The 27,211-nt window shown below is 33.9% G+C and overlaps 1 protein-coding gene across 9 annotated transcripts in view; it reads left to right on the forward strand.

Annotated features, from left to right (window-relative positions):
- The window catches only part of DMXL1 (Dmx like 1), a 125,830-nt gene that overhangs the window by 95,127 nt on the left and 3,492 nt on the right, over nt 1-27,211 (forward strand). For 5 of the 9 annotated variants that reach the window (XM_025292991.3, XM_025292985.3, XM_025292988.3 and 2 more), the window contains 9 exons: nt 720-841; nt 1,206-1,347; nt 5,725-5,775; nt 6,029-6,089; nt 10,535-10,662; nt 15,067-15,159; nt 17,551-17,642; nt 23,674-23,726; nt 26,687-26,904. In XM_025292991.3, the coding sequence (XP_025148776.2) occupies nt 720-841; nt 1,206-1,347; nt 5,725-5,775; nt 6,029-6,089; nt 10,535-10,662; nt 15,067-15,159; nt 17,551-17,642; nt 23,674-23,726; nt 26,687-26,904 (960 nt within the window). The remainder of the gene's footprint in view (nt 1-719; nt 842-1,205; nt 1,348-5,724; nt 5,776-6,028; nt 6,090-10,534; nt 10,663-15,066; nt 15,160-17,550; nt 17,643-23,673; nt 23,727-26,686; nt 26,905-27,211) is intronic. The other 4 variants (XM_025292987.3, XM_025292989.3, XM_006078088.4 and 1 more) reach the window with 1 other exon arrangement.

The following is a 27,211-nucleotide window of genomic DNA, read 5'->3' on the forward strand; positions in this document are numbered from 1 at the left end:
CTTTAACCTCTGAGCCACCAGGGAAGCCCTGAAAAAGTGAAAGTTGCTCAGTCGTATCCGACTCTTTGCAATCCCGTGGACTATACAGTCCACAGAATTGTCCAGGCCAGAATACTGGAGTGGGTAGCTTTTCCCTTCTCCAGGGAATCTTCCCATCCAGGGACTGAACCCACATCTCCCACATTGCAGGCGGATTCTTTACTAACTGAACCATAAGACCCCTTTCCAAATTCTGTTTGTCTTGCCTAAGATTGAAAGGCTTTAGGAGAAAGCAATACCATCCTATTGGAATAATTCACCATTATTTCTTCAGTTTGAAGTTCTTATCTCCCTTACCTTTGTTTACCTTCCAGGGCTCCTATATTTTTCAATATCTCACTTCACATTTCTGAACTGTGCAAATTTTAGGGAGATAGTACCATTCTAGTAGACTAGAGAGAGAGTGCTACTGGCAGAAGAAATGAAGTGGCACTTGCATTTCCATTTGTAGCTGGCCTTCTGCTGAATGCTGTGAAATTCTCAAAATATAAACATATCTCCAAGCTCATCCTGATGGTTATCTCAAAGTTTATTAAAATATTTATTTGTGAAAATAATATTTATTCTATACCTAAAGTTATCATTTCTAGAGGCTGTTTTGTAGTCTCCATTTTCAAAAGTAGCCCATATACACATTATGCTTTTTTTATTTAAAAATTATTATATGATTTATTTTTCAGGCGAATAGAAACTGCATAGCAATTGCTTCGAGCCATGATGTTCAAGAACTAGATGTTTCTGGAATTCTGGCTACCCAGATCTATACTTGGGTAGATGATGATGTAGAAATGGAAACCAAAGGGTACCCTTTTACTTTGTTTTTAAATGGTGATATTGCAGTATGAATGATGATATCCACAGAACTGTACCTTTCAAGTTATTTTTTAAAGGAATAGTCCTAGATTGTAAGCAAAATGGAAGTTGATATGCTAAAGAATAAAGAAGTGGGATGGCTGGAACTTTAAAAAAGTGGGTTGAGGGTTGGGAGGGAATAAGAGAAGGGATCTAAAAATGTTCATGCATGGAATTATTGGCTGTGAGTTAGAAGTTGAGCTGAAGAAAATTAATTTTAAAGAGAAATGCAAAGTCATATGTTAGAGCTTTCAGGTATAACAAGAAATGAAGACCTGATGGGTTGTTTTATTCTGGCTGACATTCCTTTGCAGATCAGAAGATTTCTTGGTTATACATGCTCGTGATGATTTAACAGCTGTGCAAGGTACAACCCCATACACACATAGCAATCCCGGTACTCCAATTAACATGCCATGGCTCGGTAGTACACAGACTGGCAGAGGAGCATCTGTGGTATGTAAAGTTAAAAATGTTTGTGTATAAATGTCTGCTTTTCCCCTCTAAATTAATAAGATAAAGGATGATGTAAATGTTTTTTAAAATTTTAATTTTTTTAGTAAGTCATATACTTTTTGGAAATTCTGATTTTTTAATTTAAAGAATAATAGGTTTTCATTTGATAACAAAAATTATTTTAAATAAATGGAAATACAAAGAGCTGTATTTTAAGTAATAATTATTTGAAACTTACTGTTCCAAATTAGGCCTCAGCAAACCACATGCTGTGGGTCAGATCCTGCCTACCACCTGTTTTTGTGTCAACATGCTAAGAATTTATATTTTTAAGCCATTAAAAAAATCAAAATAAGTATGGTATTTTGCGATACATGAAAATTACATGAAATTTAGATTTTATTGTGTATAAATAAAGTTTTATTAGAACATAGCCACCCTTTTTTTTTTTTTAGTATTTTGTTTATGGATGCTTTCACATTACAATGGTAAGACTGAGTATCTGAAACATACTTTGTTCTATGTGTGAAGTAAATAAGTAGCTTTGATAACAATCTTCTATCTTTTTAAAATCTCTTTACGTATTTCTCTCACCTTTCATCCTCCAACTCTGGCAACCACCAGTGTCTTCTGTGTCTATGAATTTGGGTTTGTTTTTTTTTTAAGAATACACATATATGAAAGCTCATATGGCATTTTTGTCTGATTTTTCCTCTTAGCATAAGGCCCTCAAACTTCATCCATGTTGTTGCAAATGACAAGATTTCATTCATTTTTTTGACTGAATAATATTTCATTGTGTGTGCATGTATATATATATATATATATATATACACACATAAAATGTGTATACATACTCACACACACACACATATATGTGCCACATCTTCTTGATCTATTCATCTATCAGTGGGTATTTGGGTTGCTTCCATGTCTTGGCTATTATAAATAATCCTCCAGTGAATATGAGGATGCAGGCATCTTTCCAAGTTAGTGTTTTCATTTTCTTGGGACAAATACCCAGAGGTAAAATTAATGAATCCCATAGTGGTTCTTTTTTAGTTTTTTGAGGAACCTCCACATGGCCTTCTGTAGTGGCTGTCAATTTGCATTCTCATCAACAGCGCACTAAAGTTTCCCTTTTCTCTACATCTTTGCTAACACCTACTATTTCTTGTCTTTTTGATAGTAGCTATTCCAACATATATGAGGTGATGTCATGTTGTGGTTTTGATTTGCATTTCCCTGCTAACTAATGATGTTTAGCATCTTTTCATGTACCTGTTGGCCATTTGTATGTTTTCTTTGGAAAAATGTCTGTTCAGATCTTCTGAAATTTTTAAATTAGATTGTGTTTTTGCTTTTGAATAGTATGCGTTCTTAGGATATTAACCCCTTATCAGATATATGATTTGCAAATATTTTCTTCCATTCAGTAGGTCACCTTTCGTTATTTTGAAGCTTGCTTTGCTGTGCAGAAGCTTTTCAGTTTAATATAGCCCCACTTGTGTATTTCTGCTTTTCTTGCTTTGACTGTCAGATATGAAAAAATCATCACCAAAGAGTTTACTGCATATTATTTCTTCTAGGAAAAAAAAAAAAGACTGAGTATCTGAGACAGAGACTATATGCCCATAAAGTACCAAACATTTATTTATCTAGTTCTTTTCAAAAAAGATTTGCCATTTCCTAACCTAGATAATAATTTTAAATGGTTATCAACTAACAACTCTTAGTTGATGCTGAGACAAATATATTTTTCTTTTCATGAAAAAAAATGATACAAATTTTTTAAAAACTTAAGCAAAATATAATATGCAGATGAACTTAAAAAGTATTTTTCTGTAGTAATGGAGGATTTTCTTGAGCCCTGATTACCTAGGATATGATCCATAGCTGTATCTACATGAGTATAGAAATTGATACACAGAACCAAAGAAACCCAGCACCAGCAATTTTTCAGTGACTTGCTAGGTGGTAGGTGTTTTTTTTTTCCTCACAGTTCCTTAAGTCCTGTAGAATTCTGTCTTTGCCCCCCCCCACCCAATTTTTTTTTTACCAATTAGTGAAGATAATTCTTTAAATAAAGCTTGATTATCTTTAATAATACCTGATAATATTTTATACTTAATGCAGTTCCTTTACCAATCATATAACCTTATTATTGTTTGAGATACCTGTTGTAGCTGTTACATTACTCCACTTAACTGTTCTTTAGATGTAGCTTGAGATCAAGAAAGGTCAAGGAATTTAACTCAGGTCACTGTCTCCAATTTGTGGTAGAGCTTCTGTTAAAGCCCTCCATTCCTCTTCACTCATTGACTTCATGGAGGACTGTTTTAAGTACTGAATTGAAGAATATGAAAAACAGTCTCGTGATTATTCAAAAGAAAAGACTTGGTCATTAATAGTTAATTTTTTCCAGTGGACAGATGCATTGAAATTCACTTGTAAAACTAATCTTTTAAAGGAGAACTTAGAATACACAAATATATTAAAAGAAATAATAAGCATTTTTTTCCAGCTCTATTTTCAGAGAATATAATACAATTCTTCCTGTCACAGTTTTCTTTCTGATCTCTGCTTCTACAACTGCTCCCTCTGTCTGTTACACAGCAGGCAGAGTTTCTCTTTTCTAAAACATCATTCAGGTTATTACTCCCATGCTTAAAACTAAGATTTCCCAGCACTGCTTTAAAACAAGTCCTTCACATGGCCCCTAAGGTCCTGTGTGTCTTAAACTCAGCCAGCCTCTGCAGCAGCATCTCCCTTTTTTCCCCCACTGGATTCTCTTTGCTCTCTCTAGTTGCAGTGACCTTCTTTCTACCACTTGAACACATCAGATTTAGAGCCTCTGCCTTGTTCTCTACTTACAATACTTGCTGTTTACCATTCAGATCTCAACTCAGATCCCCAGAGATTTCTCTTGTTTCCCTAGCAAAGGTATCTGTTCCTCCCTCCTCTACTCCCAGTTACCCTATTTTCTCATTTGATCGTCATATTATCCCATTTTATCATCTTTATAGCTTTTATCAATTTATAAATTATCTATTTATTATTATTTGGTTGTATTTTTTTATACCCTTCTGAATGTAAGCTCTTTGAGAGTTTATTATATGCCTACTTTATACACACTGGTGATCTCTAAGTAGAATGTGCTTAACATTTAGTCAATGCTCAGAAAATATTTGCTTATTCTCCAGAGCATTTTTATATGGAAATTTACCTTTGTCATTCCTCTTAGGACTGAATTTTCTTCCTATTTAAATGTTAGAACATCTTTTTAGTTGGTGTCATTGTGGTTTGTAAACGTAAGTATTGGGATTACCCTACTCCATCCTCAGGAAAAAGACACCAATATAATAAGGTGAAAGTGAAAGTGAAGTTGCTCAGTCGTGTCTGACTCTTTGCCACCTCATGGATTGTAGCCTACCAGGCTCCTCTGTCCATGGGATTTTCCAGGCAATAGTACTGGAGTGGATTGCCATTTCCTTCTCCAGGGGATCTTCCCGACCCAGGAATCGAACCCGGGTCTCCTGCATTGTAGACAGACGCTTTACTGTCTGAGCCACATAATAATAATATAAGGTGGTTCCTTTTAAATAGGTCTTCTAAAATAATCAGTGATTTCTTTCCCTTGTACTAGTCTGCATATGCTTTCAGAAACTTAACTCTTTGTATTTTTTATTCATGATTTTCCTTTCTTTGATACTCTTACTAGGGAAAAAAAATAATTAAAAGAAAAATAAAAAAAGAATCTTTAGGCTGTTTTTTTTAATTCAGACTAGAGATTTAAATATGTTTACTAAATAGAAATAACATTAAGCAGGCTTTCAGTTTTTGTGGGTAGAGAATTTGATCAGATATTTTCTAGTCCTATTATTTTATTAAATTATGCATAGTAATGAAAAGGAATACTAGTTAGGACCAATTTCTGCTCTTTTGGAGTATAGCTGTATCCAAACATGTCTTTCAGTGTTTCTGTTCCTCTCTGATTCTGCTGACCTAGTTCTGTCCCTCCCAATTACATCCCCACTTTACTTATGGCTTTGGGCTAATTAAACAATTTAAAATACAAAAGAACAATAACAACAAAAAATGTACATGAGACTGGTGCTACAAACTTAGGATAATCTATAACTTTAGTTACAGTATATAAGTAGGATATATCCTGTAAATTAAAATTATCCCTTTAATTTCAAGTACTTAGTTTACTCTTGTTTGACAGGCTACTTAAACCATTCAAAGCATAATTTTAAAATGGGTGAATAAGTAGTTCCAAACTATCAGTTAAAAATTTATACAGTTTTCTGTTTACCTCTTTTTTTTTTTTTTTTCACATGCTTCTGCCTGTCTTTTTAACCTTATCCTATTCAGGATTATTCCAATAAATTTAATGGGATCAGAAAAGAATTGGCAAGAAAGGAGGTAAGACTAAATTCTTGAGGTGAATTTGTTCTTAGATCCTAGGCAACGATGCAGAAAATGTATGTACACTTAAAATGTTAGCTGAGCTGTTAAAAATTTTATTTCTGTTATCATATTTAGTATTTTTAGCACCCATTATGATAGTTATGGAATCACACAAAAAGAAATGTTACTTGAATTTCCTGTCACAGTATAAAATTTTAATGCTACTTTTTATTAAAAGTGTAAAAGAATGATTTTTCTTTGTTAACAGATGATTAAGAAAGCCATTAATAATGTCAGAAGAATGACTTCTCATCCAACTCTTCCTTACTGTAAGTTGATAATAAGCCATTATTGTAAAGAATTTAAAGGAAAATTCTAGTATCAATCAAAAGTAGTCAACATTTTTTGTTGTTGTTGTTGAGAATGTTTGCTAGCAAGTAAAATCACCTCAAAATTGAGTAAAAATAGAGAAAGTAATTTTCCTGAATTAATAAAGACTAACTTAATGTGTAAATTTTTAGCATTTTTGCTGCATATTTCTTAGCACATTTTATTTTTGAGCATTCTGTACTCTTCATAGTGTTAAATTGTAGCTGACAATTATGTTTTAATAATTGGATCACTCTCATCTTTTATTATATAGACCAGAACCATATCTTGGTCATTTAGCGCCTCATCATAATCAGTTTGTATTTTTTTTAATATTTGTCAGTTTATCTTTTATCAGATACACTAATAGTAAGTATAGGAAATGGTTATACATTCTAAGGCAGGATATATTTACTTTTAGTTAATCTTCCTAGGAATCTCAAAAGTTTTTCTTCCTTTAACAAAGAACTTAATTAATGGGGAATTATTGGAAGTATTGAAGCAGAAATAATAATAGAGGCAACTTTAAAATTAACTCTTAGGTTGGAATCAGTATTCATATTGGCATGTGAGTATTTCAAGTTTTTTTTAATAAGATTTTTAAGTTGTGCCCTTCATCAAGTTGTCCTACCATACAGTAACAAAAAATAGTAAAAATAGTGCATGTTAATTAAAAGATACTCATGTCCCTCCAATTTAATAACTATAAAAAATTGTACCACCTTTTTTATGAGAAATATTCTGATAAAATACGAATGACAAAACCAAAGTTCTTTTTTACTTAATGATCACAAGTGCTGTAAGCATGTGTTATCAAAGTTGTATACCAATGTCTAATAAAAGATGAATAGGTAGCTTCTGTTACTTATGCTAGAGATATAAAATAATACTGAAAACTTTAGTCAATTTTTCACTATGTTGAATTTATTCAATACTAGAAGTATATGTTTTCTATCCACAAGTCTAATGTAAAGCATGAACTAAAAACAATCATGAGATTGTTTAGAGAGGAAGGAGTCAAAGGTGTTTTATATGTAAAGTGTAGGTAATATGAATCCCACAGCAAGAAAATTTGGCAGTGCTTAAAACCTATCCTTACTCTTTGCAGTAGGGTTTAGAAGTTTCCTGAAATATTGAAGGGATTTCATTATTTCTCAGCCCTAAAGCATGTGTGATGACAATTGACTAGTTTATAAATAGGCTCTGCCTCAAGCCCATAGATTTAAGTAATTCCTGGATTCAAAGACAATTAATGGACTTACTTTCATAGTTCTTAGGTAATATCATGTAACTTCTGTCTTGGGATAGGTACTTTCTCCATTCAGAGAACTACTGTAACTGACAGATAAGCGAGTGGAAAAATTAAATGATAACTAATCACTGAAGTTTTTTTATAGTATTTTGTTTCATATCATGAATAAGTCTCACAGACAGTAATTTAGTTCAACAGTGGGCTCCTTTCATGAACTGGAAAAATTTTGAAATGAGTTTTTTATTTATTTTTAAAAATTTTTTGTAATTTTTTTTTTTTTTTTTTTTGTCATGCTGTGTCTTTGTTGCTGCTTGAGCTTTTTCCATTGCAGTGTATGGCTTCCAATTGCAGTGGTTTCTCTTGTTGTGGAACACAGGCTCTAGGGAGCATGGACTTCAGTAGTTTTGATGCATGGGCTCAGTGGTTGTGGGTCCCCCGCTCTAGAGCACAGGCTCAGTAGTTGTGGTGCACAGGCTAAGGTACTCTAAGGCATGTGGGATCTTCCCGAACCAGAGATTGAACCCATGTCTCCTGCATTGGCAGGTGAATTCTTTGCCATTGAACCACCAGGGAAGCCCTGAAATAGGTTTTCTTAAAAATTGGACTGAATTGCTGATATCTCAAAACAGTTCCTTTCTTCCTTGGAACAGATTTTTAAAAGATCTTAGTCATTATAAACCAATACTTTTGGACTTAAGGAAAATTTTATAGAAGTTAATCTGATGAGTTGAAATAGAAAGGTAAGTCTTAAAAAGAAAGTTCCACTTAAAAAAAATAATGAGTATGTTAAAAAATTTAAGGTTGCATTTAACTCTTTCCACACCTATATAGCATAACACTCTCCAGTTACTAAGGAGGGATATTTACTCAGACAACTTGGTTATAGGAACCTTTTGGTTTTTTTTTAACTTTATAAAGTTTTAAGAGAGTATTTCATTTTCATGTAAGCTACTAATAGGGATTTTTCCAAATAAATGAAAACCATGAATAACAGAAAAATTTGAATGATTTTTGTTGTTTTTTTTAAATTTTATTTTATTTTTTAACTTTACAATATTGTATTGGTTTTGCCATATATCAACATGAATCCGCCACAGGTATACACGTGTTCCCCATCCTGAATCCTCCTCCCTCCTCCCTCCCCGTACCATCCCCCTGGGTCGTCCCAGTGCACCAGCCCCAAGCATCCAATATCGTGCATCGAACCTGGACTGGCGACTCATTTCATATATGATATTATACATGTTTCAATGGCATTCTCCCAAATCATCCCACCCTCTCCCTCTCCCACAGAGTCCAAAAGACTGTTATATACATCAGTGTCTCTTTTGCTGTCTTGTATACAGGGTTATTGTTACCATTTCTAAATTCCATATATATGCGTTAGTATACTGTATTGGTGTTTTTCTTTCTGGCTTACTTCACTCTGTATAATAGGCTCCAGTTTCATCCACCTCATTAGAACTGATTCAGTGATTTTTGTTAATGCATCTAGTCCAATGTATGTTTGTGATTAAGCTAGACAAAACTATAGAGGGGAGGGGAATACAGTTATCATCCCTTGTTGTTGTTGTTCAGTCACTAAGTCATGTCCGACTCTGCAATCACATGAACTACAGCACACCAGGTTTCCCTGTCCTTCACTATTTCCTAGAGTTTGTTCAAACTCAGGTCCATCGGGTCCGTGGTGCCATCCAACCGACTCATCCTATGTCGTCCCCACCGCCGCCCCCGCCTTCTCCTCCTGCCTTCAGTCTTTCCCAGCATCAAGGTCTTTTCCAGTGAGTCAGCTCTTCACATCAGGTGGCCCTACTACTAACATTCCTAGTCACAAGAAATTGTACCCACTCTTGCATCCCAGCCCAGTGTTAAAATATACCAAAACAGTTGAAGTTCCTTTATTTTAAGTACTTGGAAAGGAAGGAAGGAAAGTTAACTCATATATGACTAGAAATGTGCTAGATGCTTTACATACATTAATATAATTTTTCACTACCTCTGTACCGTATTCTTAATGTCAGTTTAGCCCTGTATGTTAGGTGTATTTCTGAATGATTTATATAAATTATCTCATTTACTTCTCAGAACTGTACAGTGACTTATATATCATTAATGATATCTATCATTATAGTGGTGACTTATATACCTTTTTGGCTTGCCTGGTGGCTGAGATGGTAAAGAATCTGCCTGTAATGCAGGAGACCTGGGTTCAATCCCTGGATCAGAAAGTTCCCCTGGAGAAGGAAGTAGCAACCCACTCCAGTATTCTCACCTGGAGAATCCCCATGGACAGAGGAGCATGGAGGGCTACAGTCCTTGGGGTCACAAAGAGTCGGACTCAGCTGAGCAACTAACGCTTTCACTTTCATATACCTTTTACAAGAAGAAAATAGAGCAGGGGGATTATGTAAGATTCCTAGTAACATACAATCAGGAAATGATAAAGCAAAGAAGTAATAACATTTAGTTTGTTCATATTCCTTAGTGAAATGGATACTGTATTTGAGTATTAGATCAATCATAATAAAATTATTAGAAATGATTGATTATTTAGCATGACTTTCAAGACCTTCTCCAATCATTTTGTCAGAGAAAAATGCAGGTATTTAAACATTATTCGTATGACTGATAAGAATTGAATGTTTGTAATCCCGAGATCATCTTTTTAATACAGTTGACTTGAAATATTGTGTTTGTCTCGGGTTTACAACAGTGATTCAGTACTTTTATACATTGCAAAATGATCACCATGATAAGTCCAGTTACCATCTGTCACCATATAAAGTTAAATAATCCTGAGACTCTAACTCTTTATCATGAACATTATCTACTAAAGGTTATTAAAACTTAATTGAGATAATTTCAAAAGAAAATAGTTTATAGAGATCTGATTCAATTGCTTCTGTTGTTTTGTGTGAGGATATGTTCTTAGATGAAAGAACCTTATATAATTATCTGTTTTTAAGATTGAGAGTATTCAAGTGAAGTTTCATACAAAGGTGAATTCATCTAAATTGACTATGACTCATTTCTTAGGTATTTCTTCCATATTTTCACATTGGATTAAAAAATAAATTTGCCAAAGATTCCTGAAATAAATTTGCCAAAGATTCCTGAAATAAATTTGTAGTTTTTTTCCCTCTCATAATGCAGATCTGACAGGAGCTCAAGATGGAAGTGTCAGAATGTTCGAATGGGGCCATTCTCAACAAATAACCTGTTTCCGCTCTGGTGGCAATTCAAGAGTTACAAGAATGAGATTTAACTATCAAGGAAATAAGGTAATATTTAAAAGTGTAAATGGGGTAATGGTTTGATTTTGTTAAAGATTTATGAATATTTCTTATTTGGGCTTCTAAAAAGAACAGTTCACTGATCTACTGGTGAAGTATTAATCCATCTATATGAATTCTTTTCAAAGAAATTCCTTTCAAAACTTAAATTCACTTGGTTCTTGCTGTAAAGACATTATATACATGTCCATCAAAATTCTTTTATGTGATGCTTAAGGACCAAATGATTATAGGACCATCTTTTAAATACTTCTGCTTTCTTTATCCTCTGGAACCTACTCAAAATATGGTCAGGTACCAAATAGCAGGTAACATCTGAGAGCCTATTAGAAATGCAGATTATTGACTCCAGACCTATCAAATCACCATCTATTTTTTAGCCAGATGCTCCTGTGGTTTGTACAAAACATTAAAGTTTGAGGAACACCTGCTCTAGAACAGGATGTTGGCAAACTATGGCCTAGACCACCTATTTTGTGAATAAAGTTTTATTTGAACACAGCTAACGAATTCATTTGTTTTCCATGATTATTTTCTCAGTACAGCAACAGAGTTCAGGGGAACAAAGACTTTATACCTGGCAAGCTGTATTTATTCTATGGGCCTTTTAATAAAAATGCCAACTTGGCTCTTACTGTCTTCACTTCCTGTAATCTTCCTTCCTAAAACTGTCTCTCTCTGCCCTTCCTGTCTTACTAGCACTACAAACAGCTACTAAAGGGGAAATCAGCCTTCTTTTTGTCTTTATGACCATGCTACACTAAAAACATTCACATGGGCCCTTGCTGATAGTACGTCTTGGCTTTCATTTTCTGTCAGCCTCCAAACCTTCCACCATCCTCACATGTGACTTGTATCATGGTGTGCTGCAACCTTTTTGCCTACATCATTTATTAGATGGCTCTTAGCATTTCACTAAAGTCAACAATTTTTTCATGTATTTATGAAACAGAATTGAGAGCGTATAATTTCTTAAGAGTAATTAGCAACATTCTTTGCTCCTTAATGGGAAATTAAAGGAATTTAATCGAGAAACCTTTTAATCTAGAAACATGACCATATAAGAATATCATTTGTATACTCATGTTTTTCCATTGTGTTAGTGTTATATTGTTCCTAACTAATCTCTCTAATGCATCTTTCATATTGCCAACAAAGTTATGTAACAAATAGCATAGGGAGTTCCCTAGCTGTCCAATGGTTAGGACTCTGTGCTTTCACTGCTAGGGCCCAAGTTCGATCCCTGGTCAGAGAACTAAGATCCCACAAGCCTCGCAACATGGCCAAAAAAGATAAAAAAGAAAAAAAAATAGCATTTTTTAAATATATATATATATACACATATATATACATATATATACACTATAGATGAAATCATGTTGTCCTTTTCAAGAACCCACAGTCTCCTCATTGTATCTAAAAGTCCATACTCTTAAGTGTGGCATTCAGGTCCTTCTACACTCAGAGTTATTTTATAGATTTAACATTCTGACTGACCCAGATTTGATCCCTGGGTGGGGAAGATCCTTTGGAGAAGGGAATGGCTACCCACTCCAGTATTCTTGCCAAGAGAATTTCATGGAAAGAAGAGCCTGGCGGGCTACCGTCCATGGGGTTGTAAAGAGTGGGACACAACTGAGTGACTAACACAACAATATGCTCCTATATAGGCTTTTTTAAGGCACAACAAACTCTTCTTTATTATCTGCCCAGGTATCTTTAACAGGCAGTCAGCTTACTGTTAATTCACCTTTGCCATGATGGTACCCAAAAGCACAACACCCTAGCATGCTATCTCCCTTAGGGAAGGCTGCTGGAGTAAATGGAACAGATAACTCATGCTACTTCACATTTTGTCAGGAGTCACTGGACATTGCAGAAAAACCAGGAGATAAAAGGGAGCATTTAGCAGGGAAAAAATGACCTGTGAGGAATGATTCCTTAGATTCAGGAAGATCTTACACTGTAAAACAAGAACAGGATTCTATGAACCAAAGGCAGTAGAACAGTAAAGAAGTTTTAGAAATTAAAAAATGCATTCCCCAAAATTAGGAGAGTAGAGGAACTACTGATTACAAGCACTGAATAGCAGAATGGAAGTATTTGAAAATCAAATTTGTGACTGGGAAGTACAAATCAGGAATTTATCCCATCATGAAAAAACCCAAGAAGTAAATTGAGACAGAGATCCCAGGAAAATGCATAGAAGACCTTTAAAAGATATAGCAAAAGAAGAAAAAGAAAAGTGATTTAAAGAGGAAACGTTGTATTAAAAGGAGTAATAAAAATTTCCCCATAGCAAAAAATGGATTTTTAGAAAAAGAAGGGCCTACCAAATACTAGACCAGAAGTAATGAGAAGCAACACATGCCTCAGCACAGCCTGATTATTTGACTTTTGTTTTTTGTTTTTTAATTGAAGGATAAAGAGAGCTTCTGGAAGGAGTAGGGGTAAAAATGTTTACCTACAACCTCTCCACCTTCCTATCTAAAATAATGACATTTGCCTCCTTAAAAATAGAGGTTACGAATAGACAATAGAACAGTATTCACAGAATTCTGATGGATAAGGAATGGGGCCAATGTCTGTCCTAACTCATGCAAATTTAATGGCAAAATAGACACATTTTTAAGTATGCAGAGAATTAGCACATTCCATATACACTTTCTGAAAAACGTACCTAAACTGACTCCATAAAACATAGAATAAACCACAGAAAGGATAAGCCCTGGAAAAATAGCTGTAAAAAAATACAGTAAACAATGGGTTAATATTCCTACTGTTAGCCCTGTCCGTCAATTTTGTAAAAAGACGATGAAGACAGCAAAGAATGTGAACAGTTGACCAAAAAACAGATAGAACCCTATTCATGATCAATAACCCTCACTAATAACTGAAAAAATGAACATTAAAATGAGGCTTTTCTGTTAATTGACAAATAGTTAAATTTTGTAGTATGCAGTGTTGACTAATGTGTAAGGAAAAATGGGTGTGTAAATTGATATTGCCACTTAGGATTTAATTTTGGCTTCACCTACCAATTTTAAATGATGCCCTTTGACAAATTTTTTTTCTTATTGGATATCTGTCCTATATAAATACTCAGAGGTATATATGCAAGAATGTTCAAAGCAGCATTTTTAATATAGGAAAAAGTGGAAAATTCTATAGTGAAAAGCTTTTTAAAAAAGTTACAATACAACTATACAGTGTAATACTACACAGCACAAGAAAGAGGTAAATTTGTATGTACCAATGTGGAAAAATGGCTATAATAATTAAAAAGTATAATTGTAAAACTGTATATTATTATCTTAATTTCATTTTAAAAATCTTATATGTACGAGTGTTTGAATATTCTCAGAATAAATCTGAATGAAAACACATTAGATTATTAATGATTGTTATATCTGTAGATGGGAGAAGGCTGGAGTCAAAATTAAACATTTAAGATCTGTATCTTGTACTCCCTTACTGGATTATTTTATCATCTTTCCAATCAAAATGCTCTGAGTTTCCATCAAGAATTCTTTTAGTATAATAAATTGTGTTTCATTTTACTTTATACTGTTGTTTACCACGTTTTCCTTTTTTTTTTTTTAATTTTATTTTATTTTTAAACTTTACATAATTGTATTAGTTTTGCCAAATATCAAAATGAATCCACCACAGGTATACATGTGTTCCCCATCCTGAACCCTCCTCCCTCCTCCCTCCCCATTCCATCCCTCTGGGTCGTCCCAGTGCACCAGCCCCAAGCATCCAGTATCGTGCATCGAACCTGGACTGGCAACTCGTTTCATACATGATATTTTACATGTTTCATTGCCATTCTCCCAAATCTTCCCACCCTCTCCCTCTCTCTCAGAGTCCATAAGACTGTTCTATACATCAGTGTCTCTTTTGCTGTCTCGTACACAGGGTTATTGTTACCATCTTTCTAAATTCCATATATATGCGTTAGTATACTGTATTGGTGTTTTTCTTTCTGGCTTACTTCACTCTGTATACCACGTTTTCCTTATTTTAGATTTCTGGAATCTTTTTCAAAATGAACCGTTTTTTATCTTGTATATACTAAAATTTTGTCACATGTCTTAATGTGTAAATCCAGTATCCCATTTTTGGAGTACCTACAGAGAATATACAGACTAGGCTATTGGTTAGTATAATAAATTGGGGGTCTGATGTTAGTTTACTTTTCTCTGCCCTAGAAGTTTTTAAAGCAGTAGCTAAATGTTTATCTGGACTAGATCCATGCATAGGTGAAATGAGAAGTCAAACAATTTATGACTCAGATGTTTAAGATTTACAATATGAGATTCACAGTAAGGGTAAAGGTAAATATGTGCCTTTTATTTGTACTAAACGCTCAATTTTTTTTCTCTTAAGTTTGGAATAGTTGACGCTGATGGATATTTAAGTTTGTATCAAACAAACTGGAAATGTTGTCCAGTTACTGGAAGTATGCCTAAGCCATACCTGGTAAGCCAAGATTTCCTACCTTTAAAATTTTTTAATTTTTATTTTAAAGAAATCAGGAATATATAATTAAGTATCAAAGCCAAATGTAAAATCTATCTAGTCCTATGTATTCAGTCATACTACTGTAAGTTTCTGTCTGTATTATGTTAAAATTACTCTGTGAGGTATAAAAATCCTTAGTCTCCAGTAACTTGGAAAATAAACCTATAAAGTGCCTGATTCTGATGGCAAGGGGAAATCAGATATATGGTTACTAGAGGCAGGGGAAATTGGATGGAGGCAGTTCAAAAGGTACAAACTTGGAGTTATAAGCCAGTACTAGGGATGTAGTGTACAAAATGATTAACATAGTCAATATTGTTATATATGAAAGTTGCTAAGTGAGTAAATTCTGAGTTCTCATCAAAGGAAAAATATTTTTTATTTTTCTTTTATATCTATGTGAGGTGGTGATACTGCTAAACAATATCACCACCTCACATAGATGAGGTGATTATGTGGTAATCATTTCATGATGTATGTAAGACAGAACATTATGCTGTACTCCTTAAACTTATACAGTGCTGCATGTTAATCATTTCTCAAAACTGAAAGAAAAAAAAAATAGAAAAGTAAAAAAAACTAACCAGAAAATATAAATAAATAATAAGAGTAGTGGATCAGTCACTTGATAAAGACCAAAGTAGTAAAATTGATTTAAAATGTAATAATTAGTCAAGGGATAAATTTTTAAAAAAGAAAAGAAGCCTGTATAGACCAACATGGTACCTCTGGAGACCCATGCAACCATAGGTTACTCAAGTGCCTTTCTAGCCTCACTAAACTGCAGTTGGCTATGATACCTAAAAAGGATGATAAACAGACTAGTGCATCTGGTTCTTTTTCTGCAGTAAATTTATACCTTATGAACAAAGCAGAAAAGATATCCTATAGCTGGTGCTATTTTCTTGCCCATCTCTTAAACAAAATTGATAACATCTCTATTCAGGATCACAAAAACTTAACCTTCTACAACTTCATAGAACTGTGAATTTATATTTGATAGATTCTTCAGTGAAGCCCTTTGTAGGACTAAGCAGTATCTATCAAGAAAAAAATTAAGAATGTGGGTTGATTCTGGTAGTTCATCTTAGGTTAAGTGCTAGAAGAAAGTACTGATCTAAGTGAAAGCAAGCAAGGGAGTGTTGGTGAGGGTACTTTGAAACTATTTATTTTTTCCTCATATTTTCATTCAGCCAGCAGATTAAATGTACAGGTGGCCTTTGAACAACACAGGGATTAGGGGCACTGGACACCCTCCCTGCTAAAGTTGAAAATCTGAATATAACTTTGCAGGCAGCCCTCCATATCCATGGTCCTGCATCTATAGATTCAATCAACCTTGGATCATGTAGTACTCTAGAATGCATTTATTGAAAAAAACAAACAAAAAAATCTGTGTATAAGTGGACCCATGTAGTTTAAACCATATAATTAAAACCATGTTGTTCAAGGGTGAACTGTACAAGTTTATGTTCCTAAGGGGACTACCTTTTTATTTTTTTAACTTCCAAAAAGACAAATTAGTTTAAAAATGAACAGTATTTGCTTTTGGAGATTAAAGTAGATTTTGTTTTAAAGACATCTAGCCCAGCTGCAGTGCTGGTTGGGGACAATGGGGAGTGACTAAAAGGAAAATTTTTTCATGAGATGATTTTGACATGTTTTAAAAAGTCATTTTTTATTAAATGTCTGAACAGAAATAACTTGGAAACCTTTATAATTGACTAAATCTCTCATAATAGTTCGTTATTATTTGATGGAATATTGAGAAGCATTGTCAGTTTTCTAATTTGTTGACTATTAGTATTATGTTTTTATTTAACATATTTAAAAAAATATTTAAAAGTGTATTTCTGAAAATAAATAATTCAGTCTAAGATCATCTGAAATTCTAGTTTTTGTCTTCTAAGACAAATATTTTCACAAGTTTTCTAAGAAAAATATTTGAACTTAACCTCTTTTTGTTTCCCCTTGAAGTTTTGGTTGAACAAAAGCAGAGGGCCTCGTAAAGGCTCATAATGTATGCATCTTATTTAAGTAGCTCAGGAAAAGTGTATGTATGCATGTGTGTGTGTGAGAGAGAGGAGGCGGGGGGAGGGGGGGGTGGTGAAGAGAGAGAGGAAGTGGCAGATTTACAAATGTGCCAAAATGGGGAGCCTTGGTGAACTGGGGTGAGGGGTATATGAGAGTTCTCTGTATTACTCTTACAACATTTCTGAAGTTTGTAGGGGAAAGAACACAAGGATTAAGTGAGCCACAGATTACATGATCACTTTTTGATTAATGCATCTACCTGCTTATAAATTTGTTTGTGATAACAATAACATTTGTTGTTTATAACCATTCCAGACCTGGCAGTGTCATAACAAAACAGCCAATGATTTTGTCTTCGTTAGTTCTTCCTCTCTCATAGCTACAGCTGGTCTTTCAACTGACAATAGGTAAGAGATTATAACTGAAAGTGAAATTTGTGGTGTATGTAGCTAAGCTTTATTTTTAAATTGCTTGATGTCCTTATATCTCAATAATGTTTTCACACTTACACCTTTAAATATTTTTATTACAGAGACTTGTTTCTTAGAGCACTTTTAGTGTTTTAATTGTAAAGCTAAGGAAATTCTGGTGACATTAAAAAGAAAATCCATTCCTTCTGGATTTTTGGTATTCTATTAATAATGTTAACACTTCAGTGTAGGAGAAAATACTTTGATTTTGCTAAGAGTTTTTCTCCATATTATTTTCTATGTGTTAAGAAAGCTTGAGGCAAAAAAAAAAAAAAAGTATTCTTTATTGGCCATGCTGTTTAGTTAAACCCTTGCCATAGCCTATGAGACCGATATTATCAGTTTTATAATCAGAACACAAGAAATTCCAAAAGATATGTTAGTTGTGTAATAACTAGTAAGTGGCACCCTGTCCCCATCTCCCTGAAAAACTTAAATGTGGGGAAGAAAAAATTCTTCTCGTTTCTCCATGTCCATGCACACTTTTGACTTCCCTCAAAGAGCTGAGTTTGAGATTAAGGCCTTCTGAAGTTGCTGAGCTTTTTATATTTGTCCTGAGGCCTCTCTTTGCACTCAAAGTGGAAATTTTAGGAATATGGAGTTTTCAACCCTTCTTTCATAGAAATTCTTATATATATTTATGCCTCCTTTGTAACTCACAGAATAGAGTAGAAGCTGTTCCCTTTCATAGTAGGAATAAGTTTTCTTTTTGCTCAAGATTCCTTGTGTCTTGTTCTTTATTTCAGTTGAACTGTTTAGATTAGAAAATCAGTGAATGCAAAAAATAGTTTCTGTATTCAGATTTCATATAGTATTCCTTGTAATTAGATGTTAATCTGAAGTTTTTCATTTTGGAAGCTATTAGTTTTTTAAATTTTTGTCTAAAAATTAATCATACATAAGTATATTGCTTACTTGTATTTGGTGCCTTATAAATTTAAGAACTTTCTGTGTGAGTGAGATTCAGATGAGCTAGAATGAGACATACTGTTTTTTTAATTGAAGTATACTTGATTTACAATATTATGTTAGAGGCATATAGCATCATTATTCAGTATTTTTACAGATTATACTGTATAGGTTTTTACAAGATAATTGTTATAATTCCCTATGCTATATACAGTGTATCCTTGTTTCTTATCTATTTTATAATATATATGGTAGTTTCTATCTTTTTTTTTTTTTAGTTTGTATCTATTAATTCCATATTCCTAATTTGTCACTCCCCCGTTGTCTCCTCTTTGGTAACAGGTTTGTTTTCTATATCTGTGAGTCTGTTTCTGTTTTGCATACAGAGTCATTTGTATTATTTTTTAGATTGCACGTTGTGATATCATATAGTATTTGCCTTTTTCTGTCTAACTTAAACTTCACTGAGCGTAATAGTCTCCAGGTCCATCCACATTGCTGCAAATGGCAGTATTTCATTCTTTTTTATGGCTGAGTAATATTGTGTGTGTGTGTCTCACATCTTCTTAATCCAGTGTTCTGTTGATGGACACTTGGGTTGCTTCTGTGTCTTGGCTATTATAAAGTGCTGCTGTGAAAGTTAGGGTGCATATATCTTTTCAAAAGAGCGTTTTCATTTTTTCCAGATATATATCCATGAGTGAAATTGGTGGATCATATGGTAGTTCTGTTTTTAATTTTTTGAGGAACCTCCATACTGTTTTCCATAGTGGATGTACCAATTTACATTTTCACCAACAGAGTACAAGGGTTCCCTTTCCTCCTTATCCTCCAACTTTTTTTTTTAGATTTATGTACTTTTGGACTGTGCTGGGTCTTTGTTGCTGTGCACAGGCTTTCTCTAGTTGCAGTGGGCAGGGTCTGCTCTCTAGTTGCAGTGCATAAGCTTCTCTTTGCCGTGGCTTCTTTTGTTGCAGAAATGGTCTCTAAGTGTGTGGGGAAGTAGTTGTGGCACACAGGCTTAGTTGTCCCAGAGCATGTGGGATCCTTCTGGACCAGGAATCAAACCTAAGTCCTCTGCATTGGCGGGCAGATTCCTAACCACTAGACCACCAAGGAACCCCCTCTCTAACATTTTTTTATTGGAGACTTTTTGCTAACCACTCTAACAGGTGTGAGGTGATTGCTCATTGTTGTTTTGATCTGCATTTCTCTAATAATTAGTGATATTGAGCATCTTTTCATATGCCTCTTAGGCATCTATATGTCTTCTTTGGGAAATTGTCTATTGAGTTACTCTGTCCATTTTTTTTTTTTTTTAACAGGTTGAATCAGAAACCAGTTAAGATACCCAGCTGTGATTGATGTTTGGGGTTTTTTTTGTTTGTTTTAGTGGCTTTGTGTTTTAGTTTTGTTTGTTTTTTGGCTGTACTGTGCTGCACGCAGTATCTAAATTCTCAACCAGAGAATGAACTTGTGCCCCCTGCATTGGGAGCGCAGAATCTTAGACACTCAGCCACCAGGGAAGTCCTGTTCTACCCTTTTTTTTTTTAATTAGATTTTTTTTTTTAAATTGAGCTATATGAACTGTGTGTCTGTTTTAGGTGTTGTTAACTCCTTGTCAGTCACATCATTTGCTTTTTCTCCCATTCAGTAGATTATCTTTTCATTTTGTTGAAAATTTTCTTTGCTTTGCAAAAGCTTTATGTTTAATTAGGTCCGGTTGGTTTATTTTTATTTCTTTTTTGCTTAAGGAGACTGATCCAAGAAAATATAGCTATGGTTTATGTAAAAGAGTGTACTGCCAGTGTTCTCTTCTAGAAGTTTTATGGTTTTCCATTCTTCCATTTAGGACTTTAAACGATCTTGAGTTTGTTTTTGTATATGGTAAAGAGGAATGTTCTAATCTCATTATTTTACATGTTGCTGTCCAGTTTTTCTGCCACCACTTGTTGAAAAGACTGTCTTTCCCTCCACTGTATATTCTTGACTTCTCTGTCATAGATTGATTGACCATAAGTCTTGGGTTTATTTCTGGGGTCTCTATTCTGTTCCATTGACCTATGTGTCAGTTTTTGTGTCAGTACCACACTGGTTTATTTTTTCTTTTTGTTTTTTTACATTAAGAACTTCAGTTTATTAAAAAAGAAAACACATCTTAATATGAATGAAAAGACAAGCCACATAATGGGAACAGATATTTGCAAACACAATTTTTTTGTTTCACAGTCTCTGTGGAACAGGAATTTGGGAATGGCTTAGCTGAGTGGCTTTTCCTTAAAGCTGCAGTGAAGATGTCAGTGGGGCTTTAATGATCTGAAAGCTTGACTGGAGCTGGCAAATCTTCCAAGATGGCTTATTCACAGGGCTATTGGCAAGAATTTTTTTTCCCTGACTCTTGTCAGGAGACATCAGTTTCTTGCCACTTGAGTCTCTCTAAAGGGCTGCTTGAGTGACCTTATGACATAGCAGCTGGCTTTCCTACAGAGCAAGTGATTTCCAAGCCACTCTCCATATTCCCTGAGGTCTTTGACTACTGGATAAGTCTTCTATATCTGGATGCCTCTTTCAGTAAAGGGATTTAAATTATGTGAATTTAATTATACATGCTTGTGGACCAATGGGTGGGGATCCTGCTAGTGTTGGAGGGTCTCCTGTGAGGTGTAGGTCAACAGTGGCTTGCCACAGTGAGTTGGGAACTCAGTATCACACTGTTTTGATGACTGTAGCTTTGTAATGTAATCTGAAGTCAGGGCGTATGATTCCTCCAGCTCTAGTCTAATATCTAAAGATTACTTTGACAACTCAGGGTCTTTTGTAGTTATTTTGTTCTAGTTCTGTGGGAAATGTCATGAGTATTTTGATAGGGATTGCATTAAATCTGTAGATTGCTTTGAGTAGTGTGGTCATTTTAACAATATTAATTCTTCCAATTCAAGAGCACAGACTATCTTACCATTTCTTTGTATCATCTTCAGTTTCCTTCATCAGTGGTGTATAGTTTTCAGAGTATAGGTCTTTCACCTCCTTGGTTATGTTTATTCCTAAATATTTATTCTTATTGATGTGATCTTAAGTAGGGTTGTGTTTTACCTTCTTTTTCTGATATTTCATTAGTAGTAAATGAAAGTGTAGCATATTTTTTATATATAGTCTTATATCCTTCAACCTTGCTGAATTTATTTATTAGTTCTAAATTTGGGGGGGTGAAGATTTTAGGGTTTTCTATATCATGTCATCTGCAAATAGTGACAGTTTTTCCCTTTTCGCTTTCAGTTTGGATACCTTTTATTTCTTTTTCTTGTTTGCTATAGCTAGGATTTCCAGTAACATGTTAAATAAAAGTTCAGAGAGTAAACATCCTTGTCATGTTTCTGAATTTAGTGGCAGGCTTCCAGCTTTTCACTGTTGAGTATGATGTTGGTTGTGGATTTGTCTTAAGTGGCCTTTAATTATGTTAAGAACTGTTTCCTCTTTACACACAGTTTTATCATGAATGGACAACTCAATAGAGAGTTATGTGTCTTTTGAGATAATCATCTGATATTTATCTTTCTTTTTGTTTATGTGATGTATTATATTTTTTGATTTGCAAATGTCTAACCATCCTTGTGACCTTAGAATTAATTCAGCTTGATCATGGTGTATGATCCTTTTTATGTATTGTTGATTTTGGTTTGTTAATATATTTTGTTGAGGATTTTTATATCTGTAGTTATCAAAGATATTGGCCTGTAATTTTCTTTTTTTATAGTGTCTTTGTCTGGTTTTGGTATCAAGATAATCAAGGTAATGATGACCTTGTAGAATCAATTTGGGAGTGTTCCCTCTTCTTCAGTTTTTTGAAATAGTTAAGAAGGATAAGTATTAGTTCTTAATATATTTAGTAGAATTCCCATGTCCGGTCCTGGACACTCAGTTACCTGGAAGTTGTTTTTGTTTTGTTTCCCCTTCCAGATTGATTTTCACTTCTAGTGATCAGTCTGTTTAAATTTTCTGTTTCTTCTTGATTCATTCTTGGCAGGCTGTATATTTCTAGAAACTAGTCCATTTCTTCTAGGTTGTCCAGTCTGTGGGCATATAACTATTCATAGTATTATGATTCTTTGTATCTCTGTGGTATCAGTTGTTATTTCTCCTCTTTCATTTCTTGTATTGTTTATTTGGGTCCTCTGTCATCTTCTTGATGAACCTGAATAAGTTTGTTGATTTTGTTTTCTTTTCAGAAAATCAACCCTTGTTTTCATTGATTGTTTCTATTGGATTTTTTTTTTTAATCTCTGTTTTATTTCCTCTCTAATCTTGGTTAAAGTTCCTTCCTTGTACTGACTTTGGGCTTTGTTTGTTCTTTTTCTAAAAGAAAAAGTAGATGCTAGATTGGGTTGTTTATTTGAGAATGCCTGTATTGCTGTGAACTTCCCTCTTAGAATTGCTTTCTGCATTCCATAGATTTTGGGAAATTGTGTTTCCATTTTCATTTGTCTCAGGTCTTTCTGACTTACACTTTGATTTCATTATTGACCCATTGCATTTTTAGCAGCATGTTGTTTGGTCTGCATGTTTGTTTGTTTTTCCTGTTTTTCTCTCTGGAGTTTATTTGTAGCTTCATACCTTTGTGATTGGGGGGAAAATGCTTGATACAATTTCTGTTCTCTTAAATTTGTTGGCACTTGTTTTGTGACCTAGTATGTGACGTATTCTAGAGAACATTCCATGTGTGCCTGAAAAGAATGTGCATTCTGCTGTTTTGGGATATAATATTCTATACATACCATTTAAGTTCAGCTGATCTATTGTCATTTAATACCACTATTGCTTTACTGACTTTCTCTCTGGATTATTTGTTCATTGATGTCAGTGGAGTGTTAAAGTCCCATACTGTTACTGTATTATTATCAAATTCTTCCCTTATGTATTCTTTATTATTGTTTACTTTATATAGGTGCTTCTGTACTGGGTGTGTATATGTTAACATGTATAATCGTTATATAATGTGAAACATTTTTATTCTGTTTTCAACTTTTTATGTCACTTAAGAAGTAATCTTTCTTTTTTTCAGAAACATATGTTTGTGGGACACTCTTGTAGCACCTGCCAATAGTTTAGTCCATGGTAAGTTTTGAAAGCATTTTATAAAAGTGATTTTTAAATGGATTTTTTAAAATGACACATTTAGTAGCTTGTGAGATTTATTTTGCTCATGGTAGCAAAGTATGAAAGCAGAAAAGTTTAATATGTGTAATTAACTCTTCACTGCACTTTAATGAAGGACAGTGGAACATAGATAATATAAAAATTGTTTTTACTTTGACTCTATTAACCATAGGTCATCATTGTGAGTATCAGTTATAGTATTATATCCTCTCACACCACTGTTACTCAACTTCATACTTGAAGTTACAACTAAAGCAATAAGACAAGAAAAGGAAATTAAAGATATATGTATTGGAAGGGATGAAATAAAACTGTGTTTATTCACATATTATATGATGGTGTAGAACTCCAAAGAGTATAGGGGGAAAAAAACTGCTGGAACTAATGTACAGGTATAGCAAAGTCACAGGATTCCAGATCAGTATACTAAAATCAGTTGCTTTCCTTTATACCAATAATGAACATTTGGAAGTTGAAATTTAAAAAATCACCATTTAAAATAGCACCCAAAATAATGTAATTCTGAAGCATAAATCTGTGTATAGCATCTGTTGGGAAAAGGTACAAAAAAAGGTAAAAAAGATAAAAGACCCAAATAAATGGAGAGATAGTCTGTGTTTACAAACTGTAAAACTTGATATTGTTAAGATGTTACTTCCTCCCAACTTACAGATTCAATGCAATTCTAATTAAACCCCCAGCAGTCTGTTTTGTACGTGTCAACAAACTGGTTCTAAAGTTTATGTAGAGGTGCTACAGACCTAGAATACTTGGAAACTTGGAGTATTCATATTGCCTGATTTCAGGAATCACTGTAAAGCTACAATAATCAAGCCACTGTGGTATTGGCTTAAGAATAGACACATTAGGGAGCATAGAAATAGACCTGCACATAGTTAGTAGACTCATCGTTAATAATGGCATAAAGGTAATTTAATGGAAGCACATAGTCTTTTCAACAAAAAGTGCTGTAACATTTGGGTGCTTTTATGTGGAGTAATGAACATAGGTACAAATCTTACCCCTTGCACAAAAATTTGCTCAAATGAATCATAGACCTACATGTAAAAACGAAACTGTAAAACTTCTAGAAGGAAATATAGGAGAAAATCTAGGTGACCTTGGGTTTGATGATGAGATTTAGATACAACAAAAACACAATCCAGTAAAGAAATGATATATCCCAGACTTTTAAAGTTATCCTTTTGCTCAATATCTGAAGAGCAAATAACCATATAAAAGATGCTCAATATCTGTAGTCATCAGGGAAAGGCAAACTAAATTCACCATAATTTATCATACTATTCTATACACTGAAATGGCCAAAATTAAAGATTCTAGAATACCAAGTGTTGGTGAGGATATGGAAAAACTGGAACCTTCATGATTTGCTGATAGAAGAATGAAATAGTACAACTTCTTTGGAAAACTGTTCAGCAATTTCTTAATAAAATTACACATGCACCTAACATGACCTAGCAGTATATATTTTTACACAAAAAATGAAAACACATGTCCACAATTAAACTGGTATAGGAATGTTATTAGCAGCTTTATTTATAATAGCCAAAAACTGGAAATAACACAAATGTCCAACAGGATAATATGGTATATTTATGTAATACTATTCAGAACTAAAATGCATGCCCCACTGATAGTTGGAACAACATAGGTTAACACCTAAAATGCATGTTGAAAGGGAAAGAAACAGGGACAAAAGAGTATGTACTATAAAATTCCATTTATATGAAGTTCAAGAACTGGCGAAACTGATTGGATAGAAATCAGAATTATGATTGCTTTTGAGGGAAAAGGAAAGGCCTGAGGGTGCTTTTTGGAATGATGAACACATTGTTTATTTTGATCTGAATAATGCTTACACAAAGGTATCCATTTGTCAAAACTCATCAAGGGTGTACACTTAGAATTTGTACATTTTACTCTATGCAAGTTTATATCTCAAAGTGCTGGAAAAGTTAAAAAACAAACAAACAAACTTATGATTAGTTTTATCTAGATTCTTACAATACTAATAACATTTTGTTGAGTACTTAGTATTTGCCAGGTAATGTATATGCTTTGACTATATTAATTAGTTTCATCCTCATACATAACTGTTAGGCAGATGGTGTTATCGTCTCTTTTACAAATGATGAAACTGAGACTTAGGTTAAATAATTCGCCTAAGGTATACATTTAAATCCAGACAAAATCCAGGATTTGGGGAATATACTTATATTGGTTTTTAGTTTCCTTATTTAGTATTTCTGTCATCTATATGATTTCTGGATTAGTTTCAGTTAATGGATTTTCTTGTCTTTATGCATGTTTTTTTGCAAGCCTGGTCATTTTTTATTAGATATATTATAAATAATATAAATTTTAAGTACTGATTATTTTTGTATTGTTTAAATATTTTTGAGGTTTTCTCCAGGACTGAGTTACTTGGAAACAGATTTGTTGAGGGTGGAGATGGGAATTGTGTTAAACAGAATCAAAGCCACATTTGGTACAGGGCAAATTTTGCACACTCATGTGCGCACACACACCCCATTGAGTCAGTACCCTTCTCAGTGCTCTGTACAATGCCTTCTGAATTAAAAGATTTTTTTCCCCACTCTGGCTGGTAAAAACAGGAACACAAATCAACCTAGATTCCCCTTTCTTATGCTATGGCCAGAAAATCCTAAGCAGTAAGCTGGGTCAGTTGTGTGGCTCACCTGGTTTGTTTCTCATTTCTCAGAAATCATTCTTCTTCAGTGCTTAGTTTCCAATGTCTCATACCATTGTTTCTTATGTATCACTTGATATTTTGTTTTAGGCAGGAGAGTAAATGGAGTCTAGCATGCCACCTTGGCCAAAAGCCAGGAGTATGTTTCTTATGCTGTTATATAGTTTTATTTTTATTTAATTTTCAGCTTTTGCATGTCATGATAGTGGAGCCACTGTTTTGGCATATGCTCCAAAACATCAGCTACTAATATCAGGTGGCAGAAAAGGTTATACATGTGTATTTGACCTTCGGCAACGACAGCAGAGGCAACTTTTCCAGAGCCATGATTCTCCTGTTAAAGCCATCGCTATTGATCCTACTGAAGAGTACTTTGTTACAGGATCTGCTGAAGGCAACATAAAGGTAATTATAGTAATGCCACAATATCTCCAATGTGAAAGGAAATTTTGGGAAACCTTGGATCTTTAATCATATTGAAGACACCTGTCTCTTTAAATGATGGAAATATTGACTCCTTTGTAGTCCAGGATTAATTGCTATTTAATAAATCTCTTAATGAATAAGATTAAATAATATTTAACTTGAAAATTGCCCATTTTCCTGTTATTTTCAAATGTGCTTAACTAATGCATGCAAACGAACTGGATTTTCTGTGGATATGGCTATGACCATATTTCAGACATTTGTCTTGACTCCATGTTCAGAGTTA

Source organism: Bubalus bubalis, chromosome 9 (genome assembly GCF_019923935.1).
Source record: "Bubalus bubalis isolate 160015118507 breed Murrah chromosome 9, NDDB_SH_1, whole genome shotgun sequence".
NCBI lineage: Eukaryota > Metazoa > Chordata > Mammalia > Artiodactyla > Bovidae > Bubalus > Bubalus bubalis.